Below are 13059 nucleotides of genomic sequence, written 5' to 3'. Positions count from 1 at the left end.
TCAACGTGTGACTTGTCTCTGTGCCGGTGAAGTTTGCTGTTCGTGGGGACAACAGGCTGCACCAGAAACCCAGCTGTTGCCACGTAGCATTAGGGAAGGAATGGTAATTCTTGTCCAAAGTAAAACTTGCGTCTGACGATTGCTGGTTTTGCACTGAGTATTGCTTTGGCTTAGAGCTACATCAGCCTTGTAAGTTCATGTGTACCACTTGTGTTATGTCTTAAGCTGAACAGGCATCCTGTTTTCACTGATCTGCCCACAACTTGTTTGTTTTTCAAATATTTTCTCTTTAACAAGCCGCGACAGAATCTGTTGCTATGATCTGCCTTAGACAAGCAGGGGGATCGAGATTATCTGTATCCTAGAAAGACCCAGAGCTACCATGGGCAGAAGACAATTCCTGACAGATAAGGCACATTAACAGATACAGTTTCCCATACAATCATAGAATGCCATATGTTGGAAGAGACATTAAAGAACATTGATTTCCAACACCCCTGCAGTGGGCAGAGCTGCCACCCGCCATATCAAGCTGCTCAGGGCCCCATCCAGCCTGGCATTGAACACCTCCAGGGATGAGGCATCCACAGCTTCTCTGGGCAGCTTGTGCCTCACCATTCTTGGAGTAAAGATTTTTTTCCTAAAATCAAACCTAAATTTCCATTCTTTTAGTTTAAAGCCATTCTCCCTTCTCCTATCACTATCAGACCATGTAAAAGTAAGTCCCTCTCTTGTTTATAATCTCCTTTCAAGTACTGGAAAGTCACTGTGAGGACTCTGCAGAGCCTTCCCCTCTCCGAGGTAAATAAGCCCCACTCCTTCAGCCTTTCTTCATAGTAGAGGTGGTCCAGCCCTCCGATCAACTTAATGGCCCTCCTTTGGACCCTCTCCAGCAGCTTTGCAAGAGTTTCTGTGCATGGGGCCCCAGGCCTGAATGTAACACTCCAGATGGGACCTCATGAGGGCAGAGTAGATGAGGACTATGACCTCCTTCTCCCTGCTGCTGTTCCTCTTCTGATGCAGCTCAGGATGCTGTTGGTCTTCTGGGCTGTAAGTGCAGACTGCTGGCTTGTGTCTAGTTTTTCATCCTCTAGGACCTCCAAGTCCTTCTTCGCTGGGCTGTGCTCAGTGAAGTTTATTGATGAGAGGTGTCACCCTGTAATGCTGTCCCTTCGTAAGGCACATTGGTGGCCTTGGTCCAGCCATGCAGGTCCCCCCACTCAATGTGGCGAAGCAAGTGGGCCCTGGACTGTGGGTCTATGTCCTGAGGGAAGGAAGGAAAAGGATCTGAGGGTGATAGCTGATAGCCAGCTGAGCGTGAGCCAGCGGTGTGCCCAGGTGACCAAGAAGGCCAAATGGCATCCTGGCTTGTATCAGAAATAGCATTGCCAGCAGAAGCAGGGAAGTGATCATCCCTCTGTACTCAGGTCTGGAGAGGCCGCACCTCGAATGCTGTGTTTGGTATTGGGCCCCTCACTAGAAGACATCAAGGCCCTGGAGTGTGTTCAGAGAAGAGCAGCTAACTGGTGAGGGGTCTGGAGCACATTTTATGGGGAGCAGCTGAGGGAGCTGGGATTGTCAGTCTGGAGGAGGCTCAGGGATAGCCTTACTGCACTTTACAAATCCCTGAAAGGAGGCTGCAGTGAGTTGGGGTCGGCCTCTGCTCCCAAGCATCAGTGATAGGATGAGAGGGAATGGCCTTAAGTTTCAATTTGGATATCAGGATCAATTTCTTCTCCAAAAAAGTGGTGAGGTACTGGCACAGTCTGCCCAGGGAGAGGGAACCATCATCCCCGGAGGTGTTCAGGAGACATCCTGATGTGGCACTGAGGGACACGGTTTAGTGGGCATGGTAGGGATGGGCTGACGGTGTGACCAGATGATCTTCGTGGTCTTTCCAAACTTAACGATCCTGTGATCCTACGATTCTACGGCGCCGGCCCTGCGGAGCAGATCGGCAGGGCTTCAGCTCCGGCCGCAGCGCCGGGGCGCGGGCAGGGCTCGGCACCGCCGGGCAGGTGGCGGAGCAGATCGAGGAGCGGAGCGCAGCGCCCTGCCCTGCTCCAGCTCCCCGCCTCCGTCACGCGCTGCCGGCGGCGGGGCGTGTGAAGAGAGGGGGAGAGTGGGGGGGGGGGGGGGGTCCCTGCCGGCCTCTATATAAGCGGCCGCAATGGCTTTCCCGGCAGAGCCAAGCGACGCGGCAGGTAGGCGGCTGGGACCATGGAGACGGGCGGCGGGCAGGGCCCGCCCGTCCTGCTGCTGCTGCTGCTCCTCCTCCGGCCGTGCGAGGCAAGTGCGGGGGGCGCGGGGGGCGGGCGCCGTCGGGCGGGCGGGCGCCGTGACCCGAGCCCCTCGGGGCCGCTCTGTCCCCGCAGGTGAGCGGACGGGAGGCGGCGTGCCCCCGGCCCTGCGGCGGGCGCTGTCCCGCGGAGCCGCCGCGCTGCGCCCCCGGAGTGCCCGCCGTGCTGGACGGCTGCGGCTGCTGCCTCGTGTGCGCCCGGCAGCGCGGCGAGAGCTGCTCCCCTCTGCTGCCTTGCGACGAGAGCGGCGGCCTCTACTGCGACCGCGGCCCCGAGGACGGCGGCGGCACCGGCATCTGCATGGGTAGGTGCGGCGGGACGGGCGGGGCGGGCTCACCTCCCCCGCTGAAACGCACTCGCTTTCCTCACCAGTGCTGGAAGGAGACAACTGCGTGTTCGATGGGATGATTTACCGCAACGGGGAGACGTTCCAGCCCAGCTGCAAGTACCAGTGCACCTGCCGGGACGGGCAGATCGGATGCCTGCCCCGCTGCAACCTGGGCCTGCTGCTCCCCGGCCCCGACTGCCCCTTCCCGCGGAAGATCGAAGTCCCCGGAGAGTGCTGCGAGAAGTGGGTCTGCGACCCCAGGGATGAAGTGCTCCTGGGAGGCTTTGCTATGGCTGGTGAGGAGCTAAAACTATCACAGCTGTTAGGAGGAGAGGATGATGTGATGGAAATGTCCCGGGGCTTGCAAAGTCTAAGATGCAACTGCTTTGTGCTGTTTTCTTTTGTTGTCGTTGTTTTGTTTTTCTTATTTCTCATCTAGAGTGACCAGTAAGTACACCACTGGTTGTGAAGAAAGGCAGAGGTTGACAGGTAAAAGAAAAGATACTTGGAGGATGAACAAGTTGGATGGGACCTTTAAACTCCCCTGCAGTGAACTGGGACACCTACAGCTAGATCAGGTTGCTCAGAGCCTGGTACAGCCATACCTTGCATCAGTGACAGTTATTAGTTATTAGAGTAGTTAGCCTGAGTTACTTTCCAGTTCTGGAATTGCTGTTTATCTGGTGCAGGTTAGTTCTGTGAGTAGAACAAGGTCATAATTTTCCAAACTTTATTGTCCCCTCAGAATCAAAACTGTAGTCTTGCTATTTGCTCTGGATGAATATCTTACATCATAATACCATTCTTACAGCTTAGTCTGTAAAACACTTTTTCCTCCCCCAAATTCCCCGGCTATTACAAGTAGTCAGCATGGCAGCAAAAATGCCAGCAAATTCCTGTCTGTCTGTGCTAGAGCTCTCATCATTATTGTTGGCATTAAAAGCTTTCTGAAGTACTCAGAGAAGCAGTAGTTACAAATATAATGAGTGGATCTGGAAAAAATTTCCATTCCAAAACAGAGAACTCATCAAATGCTTTTATAACTTAAATCAATTAAGCTACATAATATTTTTTCTTATTTTCTTACTGGATTACGCCTCCTTCTCTTCAAAAGCAGTCTATCAGTTCAACATGAATTTTCATGAGCTACTTTTACTGAGATTTGAGGGCACTGCATTCTCTTCCAGTCACTGCTCTTTGTGCTCTTAAGCAGTTACTTATGCTGAAACTCAGCTAATCCATTTGAAAAAATATTAAGGAATGATTCAGGAAGAAAAGCTCTAGTAGTAACTTCAGAGTGCTATGAAGAGTCAGATGTAAGGCACATCAGATATCAATGAAAAGTTTGCCATCTTTCTACTGTCTTTCATTTTCTTCGATTTTTATTTTTTTGACAGTGACAGGCAAATCATAGAATGGCTTGGATTGGAAGGAACCCTAGAGATCACCTAGTTCTAACACCCTCTGCTGCAGGGTTGCCAACCACTACATCAGGCACTGGGTCTGATCCTAGGTCCTTAAAATACCTAGAGATTGATTATGTGGATTCTTTCTGTCGATGGCCATTCATTGTAGAAGGCCACCTTTCTGGAGTTTTACCTTGCAAAAGGTGAAAATACATTTCTAGAGAAGCTTAACAGCTGAAGCTTTGGGAATGACACAGGAATATTCATGTGACTAGCCTAGTCATGTTTCCTCATTCTCTTTACTGCTGTGATAACCACTGAACCAACCACAGTTAGCAATGTTTGCAGAATGGAGCTTAACACATCCATGAGGGCAGAACAGTGATCAGAGTTGGCAGTGGCTTTGAGCACCCAGGAATTTCCCTCCCACCCTCCCTTTCTCCTCTCCTCCCTGCTTCCTTCCCACCATAATCTGTCAATAACTGACGAAGTTGGGTGACTTTATGACTGTGGGAGTTAAACACTTTACTTCCACGCTGTTTATTAGTTTAGATAAAATATATGACCTCTCTTAAATCATACCTGATATAAATATTTTTGTGACAACTTAAGAATGAATTTGTGATGTATTCCTTTGGAAAGAATGAAGGCTAAATAGTTGTTGCACCTTTACGTTGACCTTTAGATGTAGGAAGTAGCCATCCAGAACGGCTGAACGAGCAGATGTTACAATTCTGGAATTATGGGGTTTTTAGCTGTATTTGTTTCATGTTTCATCCCAGATGCGGTACAGATCAATTAGATACTCTGCTTTCTTGAGTTTTTCTTAATAACCAAGTTCTGTGGCATTTTGTTTCTAGCATACAGACAGGAGGCCACACTTGGGATAGACGTGTCTGATTCAAGTGCCAATTGTATTGAACAGACAACAGAATGGAGTGCTTGTTCCAAAAGTTGTGGAATGGGCTTTTCTACCCGTGTTACCAACAGAAATCAGCAGTGTGAGATGGTGAAGCAGACAAGACTTTGCATGATGAGACCTTGTGAAAATGAAGAGCCATCCGATAAGGTATGCTCTGAGCAGTGACAGGAGCAGCATCTCTTCAGCTGTAATTCCAAGGCTGCAGTATTTCAGTCTAGAATGCTCTAGATAGATGTGTATATACATACATATTGTATCATACATGAAGCAAACCCTTTGTTTTTCCAAAGCATTAGATTTGTCATGTATGCTCAATAGCTTATGCTGCACATCGTTTGAGGTATCCCAGAGAGATCGAACATATTGCATATGCAGAATGGATACATCATATTTCTAGTCTGATGAACTTTGTAGAAGTGCAGAGAAATGTGTGAATCTACTTGAGTAAACTAAATCTTCATCCTTTTGATGTTTTGCCAAAAGCAAACCCAACACTGACAATGAAACAGCAATAAATATGTTTTGAAGAGAGCTGACTATTTCAGCTGCTTCTAGACATTTTACAAGTTTTGCTGCCAGTGGGAATAATGTAGGTAGGGAAGAGAGCCATTTGTTTCGTAATGTTCTTGTGTTGGAAAGCATTGCTGAGATCTTTGCTGAATTCTCTATGCAGTTTTGAGTGCCGTGTTTTGAGAAGGATGTGAAACATTTGGAAAAGATTGGGGAAACTAACAGGAATGGTCAGAGGTCTAGAAAATCTGTTCTAAAGAAAATTTGATTAAACTGCACTTTAACTGCAAGCAGGAGAAATTATGCAAGTTTTCATAACTGTGCTGAGATATTACAGCCTGAATCTGTGGGAGGTATGTTGAGATATGAATTTAGACTATGTGAAAATCAAAAGTATGAAAACCTTCCAAGCAGTAAGCATAGTGAACCATTAGGATTGTCCAGTGAAGGCTTCCTAGGACAGGTTAGACAAGCATCTGTTAAGAGTAACATGGAGAAAACTGGTTCTGCCTTGGGTCACAAGGATTAGGCTTCAGGGTTTTGTTTTAGCCTTCTTTTCCTGAATTTAGTTCTGTAACTTGCTGTTTGTCTTCCTGTTTCTCTCTAATGGAGCTACAGTTGCCCGAGAAGTTTTCCATTAGAGTTTCATAATGAACGTCAGCTTATCTTGTCTCAGACAAAGAAAGAAAGCTTTAACTGTCATTTATTTCCATCCTAATAACATACTGCTGTCGAGGAGAGTTCCTGCAGGAGTGAGGACGGGTAAGAAACTGGTGAAATAGCTGCAAAGTATTACTGAGGCAGAGCTAGCAAAGACAACAAATGGAAGCTTTCCAAGTAGACCTATATCCTTGCATGTCAGTTCTTAGTTGCTTTCTTTTTTATACAGTGGTATCTCTAATATCTTTTCTTTTTCTCTTAGAAAGGGAAAAAATGTATCCGAACAAAGAAGTCCATGAAGGCTGTTCGTTTTGAATACAAGAACTGCACCAGTGTGCAGACTTACAAACCTCGTTACTGTGGCCTCTGCAATGATGGGCGATGCTGTACCCCACACAACACCAAAACGATTCAAGTTGAGTTCCGCTGTCCTCAGGGCAAATTCCTAAAAAAGCCAATGATGTTGATCAATACCTGTGTCTGTCATGGTAACTGTCCTCAGAATAACAATGCTTTCTTCCAGCCACTAGATCCCATGTCTAGTGAAGCAAAAATTTGAAATGTATAGTTTAGGTGGCCCAAAAGGTATGTAGTTTGTACAAAACTTGACCCACAATCAGGTGAATGTAATAATTGCATATGTAAAATATCTGAGATTTTTTCTAAACAGTCTAAGTGCCTTTTTTTTCCTGTAGTTTTCTAAATACCTCATGACGTTTCATCCCTCCAAATGTCCTTTATTCACTTGAAGGAAATGTTGTACCTTGGACAGAGCCTTCTTTTTTTTCTTGACAGTGGCATAACGATTACAAAGTCAGCAGCTAGTCTTTCTCTCTGAGGTTAGGGGACCATGCCATGATTTTCAGTAGGTGTAAGTAGGCTTTTTAATAATGGATCCTTTGGGGAATGCATGATAATATGTCACAAAAGCTTCCAGGCTCTTCACTTTGCATAATGTGTACAAATACACAGCCTTCTTTTTTCTGTTCTAATTAAATTCTTTCTGATAACTGAAAACGTTACTGATCAGAGTGCTGAATTCTTGTGGCTAATAAGGTATCTTCTGTCTGTACCTCTTGACTTCCTCTGAGAAATTAGTTTGCACATAGCCTCAGAAATGACATAGCTAAGATCTCGTATCTTGAAGCATAGGAGATTGATAGCTGATAACAAATTTCTCTTTCGTAACTTTATTAGCAGCCTAATCCAAAATCCGCTGAAATAAGTGTCTTAGGAGAGCTAGGTTCTAACCAATGTCTGTCTGTAGATACAAGTAGTTGTATGCAAAAATAAAATTTCTGTAAATTCCTTTAAAATACTAACTGTATCAGATGGTGCTTCACTTACTAGAAAGAAGTTTATGTAAATAGAAACTGTATATATTGTAATATAACTTTTTAGGGAAATAAACTTTATGTGATCAAAAAGTATTTTTTCCTAAAGTTTAATTTTTTGTTTTTGTTGGGTATTTTTTTTTTCCCCCTAAAAATCAGTAAATTATAATGGCTGAAACTAATGGGAGGATAAAGAGCCTGCTGGTTCCTAAAATCAAAACACTCGATCTCACAATGTTCTTAGTGTACCTCTTCCTAATCTGTGCCCTAAGAGGTATGTGATATCTTGGTTCAAGAAAGGGTAAACAACTTGTGAGGAACACATTAGAGGTGGGGTTTTTATTGGAGTATGTTAGCCTGGGAGACATAGTGATGTAAATAAATATTGTGATGCAGCGCCATGAAAGGTGGAAAAGAAAAACTATGTGACCTGGAATTTGGTTGTAAAGTGCTAAACAAAGTATTTAACTTCATACTGCAGCATTTCTGCCTCACAGATTGGCCCATGACCTTGATTATGATACGTATCTCATAGCAGTATACCTAAAGAATATAGAGCCTGAGGGTGGCAGTTTCACATACAGAATCACAGAATGGCCTGAGTTGAAAAGGGCCGCAATGATCACCTAGTTTCAACCCCCCTGCTATGTGAAGGGTCATCAACCACCAGACCAGGCTGCCCAGAGCCACCTCCAGCCTGGCCTTGAATGCCTCCAGGGATGGGGCATCCACAACCTCCTTGGGCAACCTGTTCCAGTGTGTCACCATCCTCTGTGTGAAGAACTTCCTCCTAATATCTAACCTAAACCTTCTCTGTCTCAGTTTAAAACCATTCCCCCTTGTCCTATCAATACCCGCCCTCGTGAACAGCCGTTCCCCCTCCTGTTTACGTTCTCCCTTCAAGTACCGGAAGGCCACAATGAGGTCTCCCCAGAGCCTTCTCTTTTTCAAGCTAAGCAATCCCTGTTACCTCAACCTTTCCTCATAGGAGAGGTGCTCCAGCCCTCTGATCATATATGTTACGTATGTTATCACATATGTTAAATCACGTGTTTTAATAGCAGTGTGCAAACAAGTCCTAAGTGCAATTGTGCAGATTTACAGCTGCTTAGACATAATTTAGTATGAGTGTAAGAGGTAGCAGTATTTATGCCACATTCATGAACTAGACCACAAAAGTATGTGGTAGGAAACAGCTCTGTTGCTCTTTTACGTCTTTCATCCTCACCTGGACTCTTGCATGGTTTCCCCAATGATCGCACCAATGATGAATGCATCGGCACCTACTGCTATTGCCAAATCATCCCTGTCTGGTTTTTCCTGTAGAAAAAAACTGGAACAAGTCTAGTCTTGTCCCTCAGTTGGAGCATGACACTGCATGTTCTCTGCTCTTGCACTGATTGATTCCTGTTGTGAAGAATTTGTGAAGTTCTTCCTGGTTTTGCACCCCAGAAACCTTATGTGGTAGGATATGTTGAGTGCTGGAGATCTCTGTAGGTGTCTAAGGAGCAGTTTAGAATCTAGGAGAGAGGAATAAATATTACTTTCACTCTACATCTCTATATGCTTCTCTGAGGTTTGGTCTGGTTTGTGCAATGCTTTTCTAATATAAAACAAGCTATCAAGTATTTCTCAGGATCATCTTATAAATTAAATGCATCATAATTTGCAAAATATGAGCCACCAAGCAATGCAACATTTGGCCAAATTTGAAGACTCTGGATGACCGAAATCCAACTAACCTAAATCTTCACAGATTTCCATCTGAGGAAGTTTGTACCCACTGCCTTTTGCCCTGGCATTGGGTACCACTGAAAAGAACCTTGCTCTGTCTTCTTTGCACTCTCTCTTCAGGGACTGACTTACTTAGATAAAATCTCTCCTGAGCCTTCTCTTCACCAAAGAGTCCAAGCTCTCTCAACCTCTTGTCAAAGGAGAGGTAATCCAATCTGTTAATCACCCCAGTGGCCTTTTATTGGACTCTATCCAGCATGTCCATGTCTGTCTTGAACTGGGGAGCCCAGAACTGGACACCATGTATCTGGACACCACCTCAGCACCACCTCAGTGCTGAATAGAGCACTGAGTAAAGGATGCATTCAGCTCCTGCATTCAGATCATCAATAAAAAAGCTGAACAGAACTGGCCCTTTAACTGAACCTTGGGGAATATCAGTAGTAACTGTCCACCAGACAGATGGTGTCCCATTCACTATGACACTTTGAGGTCTACTGTTGAGCCAGTTCAATACAGAGTTTAGCATAGACCTGTTAAACTCACAGCCAGAAAATTTGTCCAGAAGGATTCTGTAATGGACAGCATCAAAGGCCTTAATAAAATCCAGAAAGATTACATCCACCACCATCCATTCATCCACTACATTGTTGACCTTTTTGTAAAAGGAGATCAAATTACTAATTTTCAATTCGATTTGGTTTGATTCCCTTTGAATCTCCTACTGAGATAGAACGCATTCTATGTATCTGGTACGCAAACAACATTTCAAAGCACGTATTTCTTGATTAATCTTGGAAATGCAATTGATTGCTTTGTCTTAGCCTCATGACAAGAGTTTTTACTAATTGCAAATCTAAAGAAGAGTTTACTAACAAGTTTTTTGAGTTTTGTCAATGGAACAGAGACATATTACTATTTATTTCCCACGCTCCTCTTAAGAATTTATTTCTGTTCTGCTTAAATACAGCCATACATTTTGCTGTAAATCTACCATTCAGAATTCAAGTCCCATCATTTCTTTTCTGTGCTTGCACAGTCCTCAAAGAATAACGCAAAATAAAATGTAAGTATTGCTAATATATTTGTTCTTTTCCTTTCAATGACTACGTAAGTAGACTAGTTGTCATCTTCCTTTATTAGCTGCTTGACATCAGAGTGGAAATCTCACAGCAATTTAAATCTTACGATCAATTTCAGAAATATCATGACTTCACCATTTCTGTTTTCCAGTATATTTCCAAGGTAGTATTAAAACAAAGTAAAAAATAGAATTGCCCTATATTTTTCTGTCTAATCCAAGTCACAATTTGTCTTCACTGTATTTTTATTAAATCTGTAAGTGTGTGGGGAAATAGTGGGGAAGGGAATTCTGTTACTCTTTCTAGCTCTAATTTTTATCTTGTGACAAATCTGAACTTCATAAAATAGGATTTTATTTCTCCCCTCTGACAACTTACTACCTTGGAATTTATATTTCTTCTTAATTTCTGAAGCAATTGTAAAATAATTCTTTGGTAAGACAGTATTAACTCTTGTTTTGAAAGCCATTCTAGTTATGTTTACCACACTAAATTTTGTAATATGAGCTCTCTAGTGCAACCACAAAATTTTGTATGACCCGTGGGGAAATTCTGCACTGGATTTCCCATTACTAATCCTAGTTTATATATTATGCCAGCATGAACAACTATTCTCTGATCAGAAGTTATTATGCTGATACCAGTCAAGAGACCTGCCAAGCAGATGTGAGGGGAACAGTTTACTTGCAAATATCTACTAATTACTCTTTATAGTGGTTTAAATCACTGCACTTAACACTGTTATTCCTATAAATATGCAAAGCTAGAACTTGCAGCCTGTATCTGAATTATTAAGGACATCTTTAAAATCCAGTGTTCTCTCTGTGTGGACTGTAGAGGAAGTCCACATGATTGATTGTTTGCCAGTGAGCTTGTTGAAATAACATTAATCTCATGATAAGCCTCTTCACTCAGTGAAACAGTAGGAATAGCCATTGCAGATCGATTGATTTGTTTGGTTTAATGATTTGTAGATTACCTAGCAGGAAAAAGTACTTTTTGTGTCCCAGGGCATCTGTACTGGATGTGAAAGTGATGATGTTAAAACAGTGACAAAAAAGTAACACGCTGACTATTTTAATGTTTCTTTGTTCACAGCTGTTGTTCTCAAGCAGTTGTTATATTCAGTGGTTGAATTAAATATTGTAAAAAAATACTTTGCATTTCATTTTATAGAGGGAGACCTGAATGTCTGGTCTCTTAGGCTACCTCTTCTCTTCAACCTCCCATTATTTCAGTATGTGTTGAGGCTCCTTCATATCTTTTCCATTATTTCCTCCTACAAAATGCTGTTTTCATCACAATTCTCAAAGTCCATATTTATTATTCACTTCTACAGTGCCCTCAAGTGGCAAATTACACATGCATATCCCATGGCCAGAGGTCTTTGTGATGCACCCCATGCACCTTACACGTCATGCCTTCCTTCATTTCTCCATGACCCTCGCAGCACTCAGGGTTTGTGTTACATCCATTGCTGTTGCAGAAACAGAAACGATGCTTGGAGCTTGGAACTAATCTGAGTTTTTTCAAGCAAATCCAATTTTAATTTTGCTGAAGGTAAACAATGTACAAGGCTATTCTAAAGAGAGAAAGATGTGTTGAAGAAGGTTTGCTCTGCGATATCGCTGGATCTGGTTCAGATCAGCTCACCTGAGCTGGAGTATTCCAGAAAGGAAAAAGACATCAGGACAGAAATTTGAACCTATATATATAACACAAGTTTGTTCTCTATCAGGGTGGAAAAATCTGCATGCTAGGCCCTGTGGAAAGATTGCTGCTTTGTTTTCTTTCTTTCCCTCTCTTTTGAATTAAATAATTATGTTTCAACAACCCACAGAAAACTGGTGGGCTTGTTTTTTTGTTTGTTTATTTCATTTTGTTTTGTGTTTACAAATAGAAAAATCCTTGCATGGATTAAGGCTTCATGAGCTGCCTTCATAAGCGACTGCAAGTGCTGAAATGTATAAAGTTCTGTACCCTCTCCAATTAGCAAAACCTTTAGACTGTATAGTAGACTTCTTGATTCAGAAACGAACTGCATGTCTTTGGGTAGAAGAAGAATCGGGCTTGCTACATCTGCATACACCTTTAATATTTTGCAGATTACATGGTTTGTGACTTTCTTACACCATGGGATAACAACTTGTGACTGAATATTGAACTGCTGTTGTTCTCATCCCAGGACCCTGGCCCACCTGCAGCCCTGGGTACTGAGGTGGTAAACACTGCCTCCTCCATCACAGCACAGAGCCCCTAATTTTGGTCCAGAATTACAAGCAGTATTTCGTCTCCAATTTGCAATCCAGCGTGTGTTTCAGTGCAACAGCCTGGTTCTCCAAACTATGGAGAAGGAGGACACCTGGTGGCTGCAGGCCATTTCCCCTTATAAATGAGAGAATTATTTAGGATCTCATCCTGAAAATCATAACTGATACGACAGCCATCACTGGTTATGGTGACAATAACAGTGAAGCAGAGCAGAAGTTGGGTAGCTGACTCCTTTTAAAATGCCTTCGAGTTATTGTCAGCAACACAGTTGTCCTGCATGCCCCCACCGCATCCAGGCCTGGTTTGGGATCATGCTGACACAGTGCTGATGCAGTTAAGTGAGAAAGACATGAAAGACGAAGGAAAGGAGAGGCCCTTTTCTCTGGCTGGCATACGAGGCACTAAAAGCTCCGAATACACGAGCAGCTTCCTTCATACCACACACAATTTGTGGTGAAACCAAGAAGCGAACAACTTCTGCCTCCACCGCACGGGCTGTCCTCCTGCTCTTA

General features: G+C 43.5%; 1 protein-coding gene across 1 annotated transcript; it reads left to right on the top strand.

Moving 5' to 3' along the window:
• Positions 1-2197: 2197 nt before the first annotated feature.
• CCN3 (cellular communication network factor 3) lies at positions 2198-7547 on the top strand. Its single transcript, XM_048940839.1, has 5 exons — positions 2198-2289; positions 2376-2604; positions 2673-2924; positions 4895-5103; positions 6389-7547. Exons 1-5 carry the CDS (start codon positions 2221-2223, stop codon positions 6683-6685), a joined length of 1056 nt encoding a protein of 351 aa, XP_048796796.1. The 5' UTR covers positions 2198-2220; the 3' UTR covers positions 6686-7547.
• The last annotated feature ends 5512 nt before the right edge of the window (positions 7548-13059 follow it).

Source organism: Lagopus muta, chromosome 3, assembly GCF_023343835.1.
Source record: "Lagopus muta isolate bLagMut1 chromosome 3, bLagMut1 primary, whole genome shotgun sequence".
Taxonomy (NCBI): Eukaryota; Metazoa; Chordata; class Aves; order Galliformes; family Phasianidae; genus Lagopus; species Lagopus muta.
The sequence above is the reverse complement of the archived record's forward strand: the minus strand, read 5'-3'. Positions and strand labels throughout refer to the sequence as shown.